At 35.5% G+C, this 20,813-nt stretch overlaps 1 protein-coding gene across 1 annotated transcript; it reads left to right on the top strand.

The window, feature by feature from the left end:
• Positions 1 to 4,436: 4,436 nt before the first annotated feature.
• On the top strand, positions 4,437 to 20,266 carry LOC126897367 (cathepsin B-like cysteine proteinase 2). The gene is made up of 6 exons (XM_050670901.1): positions 4,437 to 4,640; positions 5,962 to 6,156; positions 15,347 to 15,503; positions 19,459 to 19,578; positions 19,933 to 20,164; positions 20,239 to 20,266. The coding sequence occupies exons 1-6, from the start codon at positions 4,437 to 4,439 to the stop codon at positions 20,264 to 20,266; spliced, it is 936 nt and encodes a 311-aa protein (XP_050526858.1).
• Positions 20,267 to 20,813: the final 547 nt, after the last annotated feature.

Below are 20,813 nucleotides of genomic sequence, written 5' to 3'. Positions count from 1 at the left end.
TACACATGGTGAGTTCAAAGCTGAATGGATAAACGTTGAAGTCGTGGAAGATAAAATCATCAAAGTATCAACTGTCAAAGAATTAACAATATTTTTAGGCGAATGTTTTCAAATAACGGAATCAATAGAATCATCGCAATGCAGTAATAAAATTAAGTGTCATGTTTGTAATCAGCCGCATACTATATAAAAGTATCCATCTTTTATTACGTTATCGGTAGACGAGCGTATATCTAAAGTAAATATAATAGCTCTGTGTATGGTTTGTTTACGGAAACACGGCAAAATTAAATGTTTGGGTAGATATTGTTTAAAATGTAATAATCTTCATAATACATTGTTATATTTAAAAAAGGATGTAGGATCAAATTGGCCTGAAATCCAAACACAACATAATTCGAGTGAGTCTACTACTTCGACAACCGCAAATGTATCCAACTAACTGTAGGTTTTGTTAATAGTTAACAGTTAAAAGGGCAAAAAACTAATCTTATTGTTTGTGGTATAGAACAGATGACACAATGTATTTTTTCAACGGTTAAATTATTAATTAAAAAAATCGCATAATAGCGACTTTCAGCTATTCTCTCGAATATTGGCGATGTTAAAGATAACGGGGTATTTGCCTATAAAGAAAATCGGAGATCACAAAAATATGCCTATCTAGTATACCGATGTCATGTACTGTTTTTATAGAGGATTCAATAGATAGTGGAGTATTTAATGCAACAGTTCTGATTCATTGAAGAATGTAGTCTTATGGTTCCGTAAGCGGCCAAAGAAAATGCGTGTAAAAAAATATTCGAAGAAACGATAATTCCCTAGTCACGGGACGTTTTATTGTGTACTTTTTATTCAAAGAAAATGTAAACCCGTTGGGTAAATTTTATGAAATTGCAAAAAGATTACTGTCAATGGAAAGAAAGTTTCGTAAATAATCTAAAACTAAAGCAACAATATATTAAATTTATGAGGGAATGCGAGAATTGAATCACATGAAAAGAGTAGGTGCCGAATCAACAGATAGTTGTAAAAATTTGTTTTTTATCCCAACGTGGTGTGCTTAATGAAAAGAGTATTACTACAACATTACGTGTAGTATATAAGCATATATCGTTTAAATACTTTTTCTTATGGAACGGTACCTACTTCGTATATTGTCATGATAACTCAACAAAACCCACCGCTATCGGTCGCGATTTTTATGTCGATGATTTTTAAGTGGTGTGTGTCGCAGGCGGCAACTGCCGAATTACGTGACGGTCTTATCGAAATATTATCAGCAGCCGGTCTTGAATTAGGTAAATGATCGTCGAATAATTATAATAGTATAATTATACCCGTAGTTATAATTAGTAGTGTGAATAGCATTGAAGAGAACTTGACCCAATTACCTGATATCAATAATTCTATAACGAAAATAATAGGTTAATGCTGAAACTCGCATAAATATATTTTACAGTATAAAATTGATATAAAAAAAATTTGATTAGCATGAAATTGATATTTAATAATATAATATTGTAATTCTTACGGAGAATTTATAAAAAATTATAGATTAGTTATTACTTTTATGGCAAACATATAAAAGTTGAAAGTCTTTTAGTAGCATTACTAAAAAAAAAAAAATTGTTTTTTATAAATAAATTTACTGGTCTACAAGGAATTTTCATCAGAGACCAAAATATACTTTTCTAAAACCTTTTGCGTCGATTTCAAATCTACAATTAGAGTTTCACGTATGACCTAAATAATAACAAATTCCTTCTAATTAATATAGCAAATATTTATGTTTGATTATTAGGTTATGTTTGATTATTAGGTTATGTATGACCTAATAAGTTGAAGAAGTTCTACTTTTCATACGCATTTTTAAGTTTTGAACCCTCCTGTATACAGGGTAATGGTCCGATTAAAAAAAAAGTACAATAATGTATATCGAATAGAAGAAGTATATAAATAGTAAATATCATTAAAAAATTTGATTGATCCATACATTATTCAAAAAGTTATAGGATTATAAAGTTAAAAATATAAATATTCTTTTTTACAAAAATCGTATTTTTTTATAACTTTTCACCATGAAAACAAAATAAAGTCCAATATCTTTTTTCCATATTAAAATATATTAAATAAGCTTTATTTTAAGATATATATATAGACTCATCTAATTGAAGGGAAAACAATTCAGCCGCTTTAAGTTCTTCATTCACATGGAATTCAACATCTTTAGACATGTCTTCAATACGCCTTTGGGCAGTGTTATTAGTTAGCGGAATTTTTCTAACTCCTTTTTTAAAATCTTCACCAAACAAAATTTTAACAATTTCATTCACAGCATTCTGATAAAATGGTTGACTCGGCTGTTGTGTGAGATTTCATTTTTTTTTTTTTTGCTATCAGTTCCACGGCATAGCTAGCTTCCTATGCTTAATCTGATACAGTTGACTGTTTTATAAACTTTGAAGCCTGACTCTTTTGATCTGAGGCTAACCTTTTGAAAAAATCAAAAGGCTTTTCAGATGCAAAACCATGTTTTGTAAACAGGTGCCTTTTCAGCATATTTGCTACCATACTTTCATTAGATAATTTTTCACTACACATAAGGCATTGAGGCATAGACATTTCTCCACCACTTCATGTGAAACCAAATGATAAATAGCTTTCGTCATACTGTCAAATAATATTTTTTCATCGTACATTAGCATTTTTACTCGCACTTACCTCAACATTAGGAGGATTGAAACTCAGACTAGGCAATTCCTCAACATCAACTCTATGAGCATTATTTAGACCTGGCAATTCTTCGCTTAATTTACGTTTCTTAATAAAAAAACGATTCATCGTGCGCGACACGTAGTACGAATAATAATTGTAGAGCGAAAAAAAAAAATTTCCGTTAATATAAAACGGTAATAATAAATGTAATAATAAAGGGTTGAAACAGTGTTTGTGAAATGGTGACGAAGTAACGCCGTAGATTATGGTGATCAACTCATAATCATAACCTCAGACGGGGAATCGCGCCAACAATATGCTGATATTTGCAGTCATGAGCATAAAACTTTATATTTGTCTATATATTTTACATATGCCAGACATGAAAATATATTTATTAAAACGACAATTAAATAACAAATTTACTAAATCTGTTTGTAGTTTTGGTCCGATGTGCAACGAGTCGTTCAATGATTTGCCGGACGTCGACACGGGGGACGCATCAAAAACCACGCGTAATTTTATTTTATCACCGTTGCGTTTTACCACGGCGTGGTGCGGGATATGATAACGACCTGGTTGGTCCGCGATTTTCATGTGGCTAACTTCTCGTAGTCAAAAATAATTTTTGGTACTCTTTGTACTTATTGTTCTGTCTATTATTTTTGTAGCATTTAATATGCAGTTTTGTATGGATTTTATTCAAATTTGTCGGATGTAAATTTTATAAATAGATAATATATTAGTATATTTGAATAATTCCCCTGATAGGTATTTTAATGACAAGAATTGTGATGCTTATATAAAAAATGTTTAGGTAATATGCAATGCATTAATATCTGTTCTGTTTGAGCCTCTCAATATGTTATTATAGAATTAAATTACACAGTGCCATGTTTATTTGTCTTATAATAGATTTATCAAGAAACCAACTTGTGTAAAATAAAGCACTTAAGCTTCTCATTTTATTTTTAATATTTTGATTATTTCAGATCAAAATTTATTATCATTCTTAAGTATTTGAACGAAAGCATAATTTTAATTGGAATGCAGCTATAATTAGTCACATAGGTTCACATTTATGTATTATAAAGTTATACCATTAGGAAGCTGTGAATGAATTTTAATTATTGTCATGCATACCGATTTAAAGTTGTCCGGGACGACGAAGGTGTCAATATAGATTGTGAAGACATTAAGAAACTCACTCCATGCCTTGTTAATGTGTCCATTTCTGCTTCAAACAAAGTATCATTAATTATCTTATTCGCAACAGACCTTTGATCTGGATTCAGTCTGATTAACTTTAGAGACCATCCCTTAACAACGAAGTCCGATTTAGTTTCAGGTTTTTTAAAATATGCTGTAGCTAAACCAACTAGCTCGTCTGTCAAATCCTTTGAAGATGTTTTTTTCTTTAAAGGTAAAGGGGTTGGCTGGTCATTAGACAGTGTCTGTTGGTCATCACTGAAATTATGCTATAATAAAATAAAAACTAAAAATGAATTTTTTTACTCAGGTACCAAAACTGAAGTGGGTTGGAAGCAGCTAGCTGAGGATTTTGAAGAACAATGGAACTTTTACAACTATATAGGTAGTATGTATGGCAAACATATATTGATTGAAAAATCATCCAATTCTGGTTCTTATTACTACAACTACAAAGTACATTCAGTATTGTTCTCATGGCTATCGTTAATGCGAAATATCAGTTTATCATGGTAGATATTGGAGCGAATGGACGAATATCTGATGATGGAGTTCTGCAGAATATGATATTTTGCCAAAATTTGTCTCAAAACCAATTAAATATTCCTATTGCACGTGAATTATCCGTCTCAAATAAAAAGTTAACTTACGTATTTGTCGGTGATGAAGCTTTTCAACCACTGCCAAATTTTATGAAACCTTACAACAGAGCAGTATTCACGGATGACAAACGGATTTTTAATTATAGATTATCCCGATCACGCAGGATTGTTGAAAATGCGTTTTAAATCTTAACATCGAGGTTCAAAATATTCCAAAAAAATATTAAATTTGCCCCACACAAGGCTCGGAAAATGACTTGCTGTCATTTACACAACTACTTGTCAACAAGAAATAATGGATATTATTTGCAAGTGGTGATGTTGATTACGAAAACAAAGATATTGGTAGAGTAGAAGAGATTCATGGAGAGAAGGAACTCAGCATATGGCAGAACTATAAATACAATATTGTAATCAATAATGGAAAGAACACTCAATAATCCAACTATCATGTCATAAATAAAACTTATCGCAGCAAAACAACGACAGCTTATCAAAATAGAATGTACTACGCCGTCGATTGTTTGTCATACCACTCTTATTAGAAAAAGAAATAGCTAAGTCGTTAGTATAATTATAAAATTACGATTTCAATCATATCTTTCACCAAATTTCATGTCAAAACACTCATAAATAAATAAATATTTGATGTTTACTAACCTCGGAAGTTTGAATTTCTGCTCTCTCGACTTGGTCCTTGATACACAGCAGTTCGTTGTAATATCATACGTTGGGTTCTGGAATAGCGTCCACTGATACACCCGACTGTTTCTTATTTTCAAACTCCTTGTAGCATTTGTTAAAATTAGTGCGCAATATATTTATTTTTAGTATCAAATTCTCTACTGTAAAATCAGATTAATACGGCTTTAAAGTGTCCAAAATTGTTTGGAGTGCTTTAGCTTTTTTATCGAAATAATCTATTGATCTCAATTGCCATAGTTCAGGATGATCACGGTATGAATTTATCAAAAGGATTAAAAACTCACGCTCACCTACCGATTCTTCACCTAGTGGTATCGATAGTTCCCCCATGATGCCTAACTGATAAATTATAACAATTTCGGAAATATTGACAATACACGCTCCTAGACGTTCAATATGTTGTCAATCTTGCCCGTCAATGAGCATCAATCAAAATTTCTATCAATCTCTCTCAATGATTGATAATCCATATCAATATCCTTCTAAGCGATCAATACTCGCTTCAATATGGTTCCGTCAATATTATTGATACGAATATTGACAATATTATTGATCGTGTAGGGACTTCTTAAAAGCAGCTAGAAACGTCTACACTCAGAAGAAGTGGCGTCTGAATTTACGCATCGTACAGATATTTAGGAAATAATGTAATGTCATACAAAGAAATAGATTACATTTTGTAAAATTATAATATAGACTTTTATTTCATATATTTCATTCATAATAGGCTGTCACTGTAGCTTCAGTAATAACAGATCGTTTATGTATACAAAATGGTAAACCCGCCACTGATTTGTCGGCTTATCATTTATTATCATGCTGTGATAACTGTTGTGGCTGTAAAGGTGGTCATATTTTAAATGCATGGAAGTATGCTATGAATGATGGTTTAGTGACAGGAGGACCATATAAGTCAACTAAGGTAAGTAATGTAATTGCACATTGTGCATGAATTATATATTTAAGACATATCTTATAAGTAAATTCAATAATTATTTGAATCTACTTATAAGATATACATTATTTAATTTAATTAAATTTATCTAAATAAGCGGTCTGAGCAAATTCCATTTTGGGAAATTTGAAGTGTAATACTTCTTAGAGTACACATAAACACAGTAGTCAGGGTATATGGACGGGGATGTCTTACAGTGAGGCGAATGACAGTGAGACGGAACCATAATAATATGACAGTGTCACAAAAATGACTATTTAACATTAATAACAAAAATACAAATTTTATTAGTGATAAACCAGGCTGTAGCTCAGATGCTTCACGGAGTTCATCAAAAAAACACATAAAAGAAATATAAAAAAAATTATTATAACTTACACCAAAAATTTATAAACCACCTCCAATAACTTTCATAGGTGTTAAAAATATTGCTAACAGCGATACAATTATGACTAGTGATGAACATTAGTTCACACGTACTTAAAAAGTACTTGACAAAAATAAAATTGATTATCACAGTTATTAAAAGAAAAAAGTTTCGTAATGTAATCAGAGGATTGCCTGGCACTGAAATATATATGACATTAAAAGAGACCTACGAAGAAAAAAATAGGCGTGTCACAGTGTAAAAACTGTCAAGCCTTTAGACATACTCAAAATTATTATCATAAAAAATCTATCTGTGTATAATGTGAAGAAGAACAAAAAACAGAAGATTGCCCAAATCCGAAGAAATCGAAATCAAAATGCTCCAATTGTGAAGTACATCACAAATTGAAAATGCTAAACAGCTTACAAGAAAACAAGAAAAAATCGATCCAAAAAAACATCCGCAGTGCAATGTCTCTAACAAAAACCAGCTAAAACTGTAACATCGGATGTTTCCTATGCTAAAATAGTTAGTAGTTCTAATGGAAATAACGTTATTCTTAAAAAAACAACCATTACAGCCGGTTGAAAGTGTAACTCAGTTTTAATGGAAATTTTATCAGCCCTTACAAATATAACAAAATCTTTAACAAATATGACAAGTAGACTTGATAAGTAAAAAAGTAACCAGTCTAAGTCTAACAATCAAAACAAAAAGAAGAAATGAATCATACATTAAGTATCATAGCTTGGAACGTCAATGGGCTACACTGTAAACAAGAACTCGAAGACTTCTTAAATAAAGAGAACATTGACATAGATAGATGTCACGAAGATGACTAACTCGACGTATTATTGGGGCGGTTATTCGACGCTAGGCATTTATTGGACTTTACACCACGACGATAACGCGTGTGTGTAACGGTCCAGTTTACAGTGGAGCGGTGTCTGAGAAGGAGCTGACACGACTCGGGGTGTCAAACGTGTGACAACGCGTGTAAAATACCCCCCCACCAAGCCGCCGCTAATCTCTAAAGACCGACTAAAATAACGTATATAGCGTATCGTGTTTGGTCAAATATATTAATAGCGCATAACGCAATAACAAGCCGCAATACTTGCGGTGTGTGTTTTATTGGGGTTGATGGTAATGTTCCGAAGATTGCTCATAGCAGTGGAAGGGTGGGGATCTAGTCCCCGCCCATATCGCACTTGTGATGTGGGGGGTTCCTGCTATGCTGGGGAGGTGGGACAGGAGAGAAACAGGTCCATCTCCTGTACCAGGCCGTCGTCGACATAAACGCCCGACAGCCTCCTAGCGATGTTGAACAGCGTATGTTCGTCTGTTGGTGTTGCTGCCGTTGTTGTTGCTGTTGTTGATGTACGCATTGTTGCGGTCAGGGTTATGGGGGGGCGAAAGGTCCTCACCGACGAGCATGTACTCCCAATATTTCCTCGTCCGGCGTTCTCGCTCTGACGGAGAGTAATTACGAGGAGTTTTGCTGGTCGATGGGGTCGTCGTCGGTTCGGTCCTTGCGTCGCCCCTGGCGTAAGGATGCTTCGGGCGGAGTGATGTTGATGGGGTACTGTCTGGCCGCGTAGCGCGGAAAGACAGCATTGGCCGAGGTGAGGCGACCACCCGCGTATTGCTTGTGGTCGCACCCATTGGGCGGGGGAAATTTTGGACCGCCACATTTATTACCCGACTAGGTTTCGGGGGGGCGTTGGAACTCCTGTGGTGGACGGGGAGGCTTGGGGGAGACAGTTAAGCGTGTTCTGTTTTTCACGCCTCGCCACCTCGCGACCCGCCCGCAAACCGGATTCCGAAGTACCTCGGGTAGGGGAGCACGCGAAGCATCCTCCACCGAGCGCAGTACGCGCGGGAGGGGGCGGGCATGAATTTTCCTTGGTGGGGACTGATACTAATTGATACTAATTAGAGAAAAAGGCTGTTTACTATTAAGGATTTACTAATATATATATATATATATAATACATAAGTATTATATAACGAGATACCAATAACATCCAAAGGAATAAAAGAGGATGGCTTGTGTCTCTTAAGTTACTCTCAATTAACCAACAAGATATATATTTATAATATTTAAAAAATTATATTGATAATATATTCAACAAATATTTCGAGTTAAATATTCTATATTTATTCTAATTAATATATTCTCAAAATATACATAAAATAATATTTAAAAAGTTATTTTGTGAACATATTATGGAAATATTTCAATAGAATATATTTTTTATTATATTTATGAGATATTGTTACAATATTCGCTTTAAAATATTTTAAAAAGTATTTTGTAGGAATATTTTGACAATATTAATATATTGAAATTGCTACGTGGGCGGTTGTATTCGCTGCAGTAGCCAGTCACCCGGTTTCTTACCTTCTCTACCTAATACAAGTATGGACGGTGTGTATCCGGTAGTCTCGTTGCACCTATTGCGTAGAGCGAACAACAAAGGTGGTAGTTTTGTCCCAAGATGTATGACTCGACTCAGTAAATAAAGCACGAAGTCCTTTTTTTTAACTCTTGGTTTTCGTGTTCTACTAGATTAGCCCGTGGGTGGTATATCGGTGAAGTCTAGGCCTCTGCCCCTCATCGATTTATCGCGTCGATTATTTCTTTAGACACGAGCACTCGGCCGTTGTCGCTTAAAATTACTCGCGCGTAACCGTAGCGTGAAAAAACTCCCTTTCTAACACATCTACAATCGTTTTCGTTGTAGGCGCGGCTATGGGGTACGCTTCAGTCCACCTGCTAAAGCAGTCAGTTACTACTAATAGGTTCGTCTTGCCCCTTGGTGTTCTAGGATACGGTCCCATCAGGTCGATACTGATTACTTCCCACGGTTGTCTAGGTTGGCGCTTGACCATCGGGTTTTCGGGGCGCCTGTTTTTGGGCTTAGTGCACGCGCAAATGTGACACGATTTTACATGTTACAATGTTTAATAGTGGGTGATCGGAATTGTGTTTTTGAGCCCGGAGAGCGGACTAACTTCTCCGTTGTTAAAGCCCGTTCCCCGAAACTGTCGGCCTATTAGGGCAAATACTGTGCCAATGATCTGCTCCACAATGTCAGGGGGGACGTTCCGCGTTAAGCGCGCCCGACCGCTGTCGAAAAACTTGCGGCGGTACGTACGGCTTTAAGTTGGCTTTTAGCCTACCCTTGAGTAAGAGCCTGTCGAGATCGTTCGCGATTACGCGCAAATCGTCTAGCGTACTCGGACTTCGCATTTTCACGTTGCCATAATATTCGTCGCGTAAGAGACTGACTACATGATCTACGATGTGCTGCTCTGAATAACTGTGGCGTGCGAACGTTATGCGGTTTTGTTCCGGCAAGTACGCGTAATCAGTACGATTTGTTTCGACTGTTCCTCGCGTCATCTGTGCGGTAGCGAACGGATTTTGTATGGTTTTGTTGTTTAAATCACGACTTGTAATTGTATGTGAGAGGGACCGAATCTTCTACGTAATGCGTGACAGTGCATTTTCTACTTCTGAAATGCGCGCTTCCATACGTGTGTTAAGAGATATATCGCGTAAACTCTGCCTTAACGCGCCTATCTCCTCCGTTGCGTGGGATATTGAACGCACCGTATACATGTCATCCGTATACGCTGCGTTCCCGTTGAGACGGCCGGTTGCCTGGGACCACTCGTGTAGAGAACCTGTTTCGGTATCCTCTAGCGCCAGGTTAAACGTTTGGCCCGCGTTTGTAGGGGGTCGACCGTCCGGCATAGCGCGAGGACGTCGTTTACCCGTGACTCACGTTCCATCGCGAGTGTCTCGTAGTGAAGCGGCGGGCGTTCGGGTAGAATAGTGTTCGATGGGTTTACCCCAAAGATTCCCAAAGTGGTCTATATCGACCCTCTGTGGTCGATTTTGACCAGCAAGGGGTCCATGTTAACGGAAAAGAAAATTGGGGGTGCATCATGTGTAAATAGGGGTCCACGAGAGTTAAAAGTCAAAAATGCGTGTCGTCATTTTCACGAAAAATATCTGTGCGACGATGCGAACGATAACGATTATTATAAGGAACATTATCGATAACGACTAACGGAGTTGAGTGTGAATATTGGAATATTAAGATAAGATTAAATTACTCATTACAGTTGATGATTACACATTCAACCGTTTATTTTTAGATCTCACTAATAACTAATAAGTACGATAAAAATGATATTGGACAATGGCGATGGTCGAAATATATATATATTTAATATATTCCTGTAGCGTATATTACTGTCGATTGTTTTGTGTACGTCATTTGCCGTTTTTCAAAGTTTTACTAATTCAAAAATCAGTTAATATTTGTACAAATATAATAAGTGCTATTAATTATGGCTGAATTTAAAAAGAAATGTAGGCAATATAGCATTGATTATTTGAAGTTCGGCTTCATTCCATCATTGCCGGACAAAAACCTACTTATTTGTCTTGTATGTAATAAAGTTTTAAGCAACGACGCTATGAAACCGTCTAAACTAGAAGATCATCTGAAAAGGTGTCACCCTGAATAAACATGTAAAGATTTAACATACTTTCAAACACTGAAAGAAAAATTTCAGAAGAGACCCACTCTGGATGGTATGTTTGCTGCCACGTTAAAAAAAGACGATGATGGCTTGCTGCTCATAGCAAAATCAGGTAAGCCTCATACTACATCTTGTATGAATGTACATCTAGTGAAAATCTAAATTTAATAAAAACAAAATCAATTATTGCAGCTTTTCTGGTTAAAATTAATTTAATGAAGCAAAACATTGGACGACGTGAATTTTCTCAGTTTCCCAAATTGTCACATATGAAATGTCAGGATGATGACGTTTTAGCTTACGTTCAACATTTAAATGTCCTTCACGCTGACTTTAAAATTAGATTTGAGGATATTTTGACAATGAAAATACCACAATGGATTATTAATCCATACAGTGACATTGAATAATCGGATATCGTATTACAAGAAGAACTCATTGGTATAAGTACTAACGAAGAATTTAAGGTACAATTTAGAAGTGGGTATCAGCAATTTTGGTTTCAGAGAGACATACCTGTTACTTATCCTGCTTTATGGAGTATCGCAAGAAAGTTTTTGATAGCTTTTCCGTTATCATACTGCGTGGAAAAGGGTTTCAGCACAGTTGTCAATCTTCTTACAAAAAAAAGGAAATAGATTGGAAATCACTGATGGAGGAGATTTGAGGTTAAACCTGACTAATTTGAAGCAAAATATTGAACATTTACTATCAAAGCATCAGGTTCATCCTTCCCATTAAAGATATATTTTTTAACACTAACCTTGATTTTTTTCTATATTTTTACATTTAATTTGCATTTTCTATCGTTTTAATTACTAAAAATATTATTTGAATATTGTCATTATTAAAGAAATAAATGTACTATTAAACACGTTTTTTATTTTAAAAAAAATGCATTCCATAGTAAAGCCTATTCAGGTGAGCAGTTCCGTGTAAGCATAAAAAACACCTAGATGAATTTATAAAAAATCAATTTTAGGAGTCTACGAAAATGGCAAAAATTGGCACGTGGTCTACGGAGAAAAAAAAGTTTGGGAACCTCTGGTCTAGCCCTTCGCTACGTAAGCTATTCTCCAAAAGGGTCAGCATATCGCTTTTCGTCGTGGGTCCATTTAGCTGTCTATAAGCGCATTCGCGCAATAATTCCCGACGGTTCATTTGAGACAATGTTTCATCTGACATAGTGAACGTTCCTTAAAGTATTTTGCGAGAATAAACAAAAATAAATAAATGAAACGCAAGCGCTTATTTGTTTCTGTTATTGAGAAATACGATATCGTCGATCGCGAGAATACGCGCTATGTGTTCGCGTATGAACGTCAACAATGCCGGCTATAATAAGCACACATTATATTCCAGAACAATGGAAAAAGGCACATGTAATCATGAACAACATTCTTCATCTATATCATACTTACCCTTAAACTCATAGAGAATCTTCTTCTCTCAAACTAATAGAAGAAACAAAACTTATATCAGAACATCAATTCGGTTTTTAGAAACAAACATTCAACTATAGACCGAATTCATCGTGTAATAAACGTTATACGTAACGCGTTTGAAGAAAAAAAATTATTGTTGCGGAGTATACATTGACATAGCTCGGACTTTTATAATATCCGGACTATGTCAAGGAAATACAAATAATCCCACAGAGAGATTCGGCCAAATATCTGGGAATGCATCTTGACTGCCACCTTAAATGGAAATATTATGTACGTAAAATGTGCGGATATTATTGGTTAGTTGGAAAACATTCTAAGTTATCACTAGAGAACAAACATCTATTATACGTAGCGATCGTAAAACCCTTCTGGACATATGGAATTCAATTGTGGTGTTGTGCCCGTAAGTCCAACATAGGGGTTATACTAGATGTGTAAATATGAAACCGGAATTTGCCGATAGGTGACGCTACCTATTGATACCGTAAACCATTTTCACTTGTATTGTGTCGTGTTGTTTGAGTGACTTATGCGCACGAGTTTCAACTCGTACCAGCGAAAGTTTCATTTAGTAGTGTAGTGAGGCTCGTGTGAAACATGTCGAAGTTTGTGCCAGGAAAGTATGATTTGCGGACAGCGTTGATCTTCTGTTTCCATTTAAAGAAAACTGCGTCAGAATCGCATCAAATGCTTGTGGAAGCTTACGGTGAGCATGCTCTGGGAGAGTCACAGTATTTTGAGTGGTTGAAGAAATTTAAAAGTGGCGATTTCGATGTGAGGGATACAAAACGTGGTCGACCACCGAAAAAGTTTGAAGACAACGAGTTGCAAGCGTTGTTGGATGAGGATGCAACGCAAACCCAAAAACAACTTGCAGATCAATTGAATGTGACCCGGGAAGCCGTATCCATTCGTTTGAAAGCCATGGGAAAGATCCAAAAGGTGGAAAAATGGGTTCCACATCAACTGACGGAAAGGCAATGGGAAAACCGACAAACCACTTGCGAAATGCTGCTCGCCAGGCACAGAATAAAATCTTTTCTCCATCGCATTGTATCTGGCGATGAAAAATGGATATATTTTGAGAATCCTAAGCAACAAAAATCATGGGTAGCTCCAGGAGAACCTTCAAAGTCGAGTGCGAGGCCAAATCGCTTTGGAAAGAAAACAATGCTCTGTGTTTGATGGGATCAGAAGGGTGTTATCTATTATGAGCTTCTTAAACCTGGCGAAACTGTCAACACTGAACGTTACCTACAACAACTGTCAAATTTGTTTCAAGCTTTGGAAGACAAACGGCCCGAACTTCAACGACGGGAACAGCAGATGATTTTGCTTCACGACAATGCTCCGGCACACACGGCTAAAGTGGTCAAATCGAGGCGTTAGGTTGGGAGACTTTATGGCATGCCGCTTATTCGCCAGACTTGGCTCCTTCAGACTACCATTTATTTGCATCTTTGGGACACGCAATCGCTGAGCAGCGCTTCTCTTCCTACGAAGATGTGCAAAAATGGCTCGAAAATTGGTTTGCGTCAAAAGAGCAAGAATTCTTCTGGCGTGGAATCCATAAATTGCCCTAAAGATGGGAAAAATGTATAAGTAGCGAAGGGCAATACTTCGAATGGGATGTATAGTATCAGTTTTGTACAATAAACTAGTATTTTATGTCAAATAATTCCGGTTTCATATTTACATACCTGGTACAACGCTGTCAAAATATTACAATTCATAAAATCAGATTCGATAGAAATTATGTAATTCATCGTGATATGATGTTGCGAACCATAGCAGATGACTTCATCTGCTACGGTTCTGCAAACCACTCAGTTTGCACATAAGCATACGATAAAGTTGGAAAACCATGAAAATATAGCGGCAATTCAACTATTGGACAATTCCAATAATGATCAAAGACGTTTAAAACGCGTCAAACCATATGACTTGGTTTAAATTTATAAATACTTATTATTTATTATTATTAGACTAAGTTCACCACTTCACTGGAAATGTAAATTTCTTTCATATTGTATTTATATATAATAAGTAGTATAATCGTATATTCATTAATTGTATATTTATAATATTAATGAACATTTAATTGTATTGATAAGGATGTATTATCGTCTAATTAAAAAGTACCTTAGGGTAATTAAAAAAAAAAAAATACTTATTTCAATAAATTTAAAATAGTCGCGTAACTACTTAGGATGATTTGATATGAATTGAACCTGTTGACTTAAAAATTTTACAGTATGTTTTTAAATAACATTTATAAAATCGATGTTTTCGATTTGGTTGTGTTATTGTTCACAACTGTCATATTGTTGTTTTTTTATGGCATTCATGTCATTTTGCTCTTTCTATTATACACTGGCAATTTTCATTTTCAAAACGAAGATCAACAAACTACAAAGAAAATAACTTAATTTTTGAAAAATTTACAATCAACGTAACAGAAAATTGCCGTTGTAAAAAAGAAAAAGCTAAATCTCAAGAATACCGTAAACAACAACAAAAACCAAAACAATTCCAAACAAACATTATCGTCGTTATAAGTTATCAACTTATATAAAAACATACCGCAAACAAGCTAAGACAAAAGTATAGTTATAACCACCAGCCTTAACTATCGCTCTAAACAAATACTTTGCAAGGAGTCCGAAAAGTAAGCTCATAACTGAAAACATAGATACATCCGTAAACATTTTAAGCAGAATTATTAATAACTTTTTAACATGTATTTATATATATATATATATATTTTATTGTTGATTAGACGTGTCAACCATACTTAATTGCCCCTTGCCATGGACCAAAGAGACAATTTAGTCATTGTGGATGGCGAAGTGATATAGTGCCAGACTGTTGGTCAACTAAGTGCAGAAGTGGTCTAAGAAATAAAGAAAATGTTCAATTTGGATTAAATTATCAAAGTTAGTATTATATTATTTAAGTTCTACATTAGTTTACAGAGTAATTTATAAAATATACTAGCCCCATTTTTTTCTTTATTAATGATTTTGTAAAAATGAATCAGAAAGAGAAGGTTTGGAGGACACTTTCCACCCTTTTATCTTTTGAAGTAAACCTTTTCAGCAAACTGTCAGATCAATGACTTCCTGCCTGTTCCTGATAACAAAATTAGGTTCACTACCTCTATTCAGAATACTAAGTATACTAATACTAGTGTGGGTTATATCTTACAACACACAATTATTTAAATGGCGGTAGACTTTTATTAAACAAAATTATAACACTAAAATAGACGTATAAACACTCAAAGAAAATATATGTATATACAGTAAGGAAAAATAAAATAATCGAAGTAAACATAATACACGATGACAACAGCGGCGGGGTGTAGCGGTCGTGTAGCGTATCGCGGACTAGACAGTCTGAACTGAACTAACTGAACTGACTGATTCTTCCGNAAATAGTGTGGTGTGCATTAGCATCCATACCTAGGATTAGCTCTAATTTTTCATTTTGGCAATAATTAAAGAGCATAGTTAGGTCCTCTCCTGGGGCTGTGACCTCATATGGTAGGTATCCTGAAGCTACTATAATATTTTTACTATCATTTAGTATTACTTTAATAATAGTCAAGTCAGCACTTAATAGATTAAGTATCAAGCTGGCTTTAACTTTATTATTAACCAAAATGCAAGTTCTTTATCTGCATTTTTATGAAACAGTTTAAAATTCCTTAGATTTAGCTCCTTAATCTGGTCACCATTTATCCATGGTTCCTGAATAAGTGCTATTTGTAAGGGTATTGTATGCCTCTCAGTAAGGGTCCTTAGTAAAAGACTATTAGCCCTTTTACTGCGATGTAGGTTTATTTGCGTGAATTGAATTCTATTGTCAGCCATTCAGAAAAACTGATGTTGACGCTTGAGAAAGTACGCTGTACTGGGTGTGATACAGGTGTCTGAAACAGTCCCTGTCACACAGTCGTCCCTGTGGGTGGTGTCTCCCCGCCGTTCCCAGGTGTTGACCGTACCTTAGGTTCGCTCTCCACATTCTCCTTTCCCTTACGTAACACACTTCCCTTTCAAAGAAGGAGCCTTACCTCCTTTTCCGAGTGGCACTGGTGTTTCCTTAGCTATCCTTTTCCCAGATTTTTGAGGAGCAGATTTTTTCACATCCTTCAGAGTTGGTGGCTGCTTGGCAACATAGTCTGTGAAGCAAACTCTGCCCATTCCAAAATATAGACTGCGCTTCAGTTCCTCCAGTTTGGCCATGCTCTTTTCGTCCACACTTAGGAACAAAGTTTGTCCTTTCGGGCCAACCTCTGTCTCATGGTGGACTTTCCAGATCGCCGTGTTCAGCCCTGGGTTTTGTTTTGCCCTGGTATATGAGTGACCATCCGTTTGTACTTAATCGGGTTGTAGGCTTCCAATTGGAGTTCTGCACCGTCCCAAGGTTTTATTATGTTTATATGATCAGTGAGCCACTTAAGAGAGCTCTCTTGGGTTGCACTGATCACAAGTGCTCCATCAATACCCGACAGTATCAAGTCTCCAACACAAGACTCAATGAGTAGCCCCTGCTCTGTGGTCAACTTGTTAGTGGGGTAGCCTGCGAGGACTAGAGCCACTTTTTTATCATAGGTTACCACGTCCCTGTAGGTCGGTACCCAAAGAGTTTTCTTACATGGACGTTCTTCACCCTTGTCCTCAGGTTTTTGAGCTTCGGTTCCCTTTGACTTTATCATGTCATCGGTTCCCTTGTCTCCCTCCTTTGGTAGGTTCTTCTGTACCTCCATGATTGCTCGGCTCTTCTACAGCTTGCGTCTCCAACTGACGCTCAGTTTTTCAGGTCTAAGTTTTAGACCCTCGATTTTGTCAGCTATTGCTCCCAGTTGATCTTGCGACCTGGTCTACATTTGTTGACGTTGCTGTCTCTTTGCTAGTAGACGGTTCACCAAATTTCCCGTTGTTCGCATTGAGACCTTCAAGTTCGGCGATTCTTGTGAGATTCAAACCAAGGTCAACCATAGAAGAAATAAATGCAATAGGGCGGATGAAGAAATAGGATAAGAAATACGTGAAAAAGTAATTTTATAGCACTTAAAAGTATGAAACGTAAAGCCAATTGCTTCAGTCCAACTAACTAAGCGATCTAGTAGTTTGTAACGTGACAAAAAGTACCTGTATATTTTTTTGTCTATTTGTATAAATATATATGTGTGTGTGTGTGTTCTGAATTATCTTGATTGAGCCGAATTCGTGCTGAAACAGCGTTTATAACTTAAATAATCACGATAAGGTTTTGTGATTTGTTTGTGCATGTGCTAGATAGTACCTCCTTTCCTTGAACACCATTTGCACTGCTCACCAACTACATTGGAGACAGTACATTGGGTTGGTGACTCTCATTTTGTATTTTTCAATGCGCCATGAAAGTTACAAATTTTAACCTTTGTGGCCAATTAATTCGGTTGTTTTTTTATGATATTTGTAACCCTTCAAGTCGTCCGAGAAAAAAAATATTTTAGCATGATGTAAAACAGAATTAGTACAATTTACAAGTATAGAAAAGAGAAGGGTGAAAGGATAGAACCGTTGTGAAACGCCGTAGGAGGGAGTTATCACTTTAAAAGACTTTATCAAGCCAATTTCGATATCAACTTTGGTGAAGGGTTTTCCAGAAAGGGCAATAACAAATGGTAGTCAGATGGGGCAATGTCTGGGCTATAAGGTGGGTGAGGCAAATCATCGCAGCCGCTGTTTTTTAAGTAGTATTGAACTCGTCTTACAACATGAGGCCAAGCGTTGTCATGATGGAAAATTATTGCCTCGTGTCTGGTAGCATATTCCGGGCGTTTTTCAGTGACTGCTTTCTTCAAGCAAACTAATTGTGTTCGGTAGAGGTTCCCTGTAATCGTTTGGCCCGATTTCAACAGCTCATAATACAGCACGCTCTTCTGATTCCACCAAATATAGAACATTACCTAAGCGCCATGGATATTCGACTTTGCCGTTGATTTGGCTGGTTGTCTAGGTTTCACATATGACTTTTTGCGCTTGGGGTTGTCATAATAGATCCATTTTTGATCACCAGTCACAATTCGATGAAAAAACGACTTTCTTTTGTAACGTTCAAGTAACATTTCTGACATGCAACATCGTCTTTCGACGTCTCTTGGTTTCAATTCATAGAGCACCCAATTTCTTTGCTTTTAAATGTATCCAGTTGTTTTTAAACGTTTTAAAATGGCTGCTTAAGTGACTCCCAAAGCTTCTGCAAGCTCTTCTTGTGTTTGGTAACAATCATCGAGTAATGCTTCCATTTTTTCATCTTCCAAGCAAAATCACCACTTTTAAATCATGAAATCCATTTTTGACACGTTCGTTCAGCTAGAGCATATTCACCATAAACTTCTACCAAAATATGATGAATTTCAGCAGCATTTTTCTCCATATTAAAGTAATGAAGAAGAACTCTCTGCAAAAACACTTTTTCAGGCATAAATTTTGACGTAATTGAGTGAAAAAAAATTTTTGTTGTTTACACTTCAAATGAATAACACATATATTGATAAAGACGCACTATGACAGTAGCTTTCAACGCATGTTCGGAATATTGAAACGATGAAATTATAATCAAGTTACGGCATCTCTTAAAAAACCGCACGAATTTTTACCCGATATTTTTTAATTTTTACACGAATTATTGACCCAATATAATTTATAAAAAAAAATTTTTAATGAAATGACTTTTGATTAATTAAGTAACTTAAATATCCTTTTTATATTTTTTAAAATAAAATCACAAAATTTTATCCTTTTGTCAAATTTTGTGATTTTATTATATCATATATTTTATAAAGATCATATGTAAATTATATATTTCCTCCGTAATTTCATTAATGAAACTATATAGTTATGGATTATGAATTATTACCGCGTAAGAATCATTTTGCTATAATGAGAGAGATTTATGCTAATGGTCCTGTTCAAGCTTCTTTACACTTTTATGACGATTTAAGATGGCATTCTGGTGGTAAGTAAATTAGTTAAATTTGTAAATATTACTTCTTTCATTATTTTTAATTAATATAATATTAGTATAATATTAAATTGCATTATGACGAAATGTTAAATAAATTATAAATAATTTAGTTTTCATCATAATACTTGTAATACACAAAAAATATTATAATGTCAATTTCTATATTTTTCTATTCTTGTATAGTTAGATTTTTTTAACTAAATTATTTTTAAATTTGAGAAAAATTATCTGATTATATTGAAAAAAAAAATATATAAAATTGACAAAATTTATGTCATAAATAAAACATGATACTAGTCTAACATAATTGTGCACTATTCAATATTTAAAACATTTTATATAAAGGGATTTATAGACACATAGCAGGTCATTTCGAAGGAGAACATGCTGTCAAAATCATAGGATGGGGCCAAGAAGACGAAGAAAAATACTGGTTATTAATGAACTCATTTGGAAGTGTATGGGGTGAAAATGGGACTTTTAAAATACCTAAAGATCAAAGTGATAGATGCATGTTTGGTTATGCTATAATTGCACCAAAGTTGAATGAGACGAAATACTTTAATTCAAATTCGCTGCTCATTGCTTATAATTTCAAATTTTATTTTACTATATATATAATGTATTTCTTAATAAAAGCATAAATTTTAGTAAAGAATGCATATTACACGTGTTATAATTTATGTTGTAATGAGACAAAAAGATACCTTTTAATTTTTTGGTTTATTTGTATATATATTTATATTTATGTGGTGTGATGGTCACACTAGTTGTTGACAAAACTCTAGTGTTAAACCGCGCCTACCGACGTAGGTAAATGGTGTTGTAATTCCAGTGGTTTTTTTATTAAATAAATAAATAATTACTCCGTCAGTTAAATATTATCACAGTATATTTTATACACTATATATATATAAATACAATGCCAAAATTGTCACGACGGCTTGCCCGTAAGGAAGTTACACCAGTCTAAAAATGATAATATCATTCTTGTTAGTGGCCGGCGGCCTGGACCTGTTCAAGCCGCCCGTCGGCCACTCCATATGGCTCGACCTGCCGGACGTAAAGGGAAAGCGGCGCGATCGCCATCCAGTGGTAAAGCTGGAGTCGCGATGCGACCGCGACATACTCCTCCCCCAGTCCGGCCGGTCGGGAGGACCTATGAGCGCCTAGGACAGCTGGTCCGTTGGCCCGTCCTTCAACTCCGGGAAGTCGGGAACCTCGAT

The sequence above is a fragment of the Daktulosphaira vitifoliae genome, unplaced genomic scaffold, assembly GCF_025091365.1.
Source record: "Daktulosphaira vitifoliae isolate Bord-2020 unplaced genomic scaffold, ASM2509136v1 Scaffold_2, whole genome shotgun sequence".
In the NCBI taxonomy this organism is placed as follows: Eukaryota; Metazoa; Arthropoda; class Insecta; order Hemiptera; family Phylloxeridae; genus Daktulosphaira; species Daktulosphaira vitifoliae.
This window is presented reverse-complemented; position numbering and strand designations above follow the sequence as displayed.

Excerpts from the sequence above, each read along its gene's own strand:
- LOC126897367 (XM_050670901.1), top strand. The coding sequence starts at position 4,437 with ATGGTAGATATTGGAGCGAATGGACGAATATCTGATGATGGAGTTCTG. Across the intron at positions 19,579-19,932 it reads TTTAAGATGGCATTCTGGTG|GGATTTATAGACACATAGCA; the intron begins GTAAGTAAATTA and ends TTTTATATAAAG. Across the intron at positions 20,165-20,238 it reads TACTTTAATTCAAATTCGCT|TAAAGAATGCATATTACACG; the intron begins GCTCATTGCTTA and ends CATAAATTTTAG.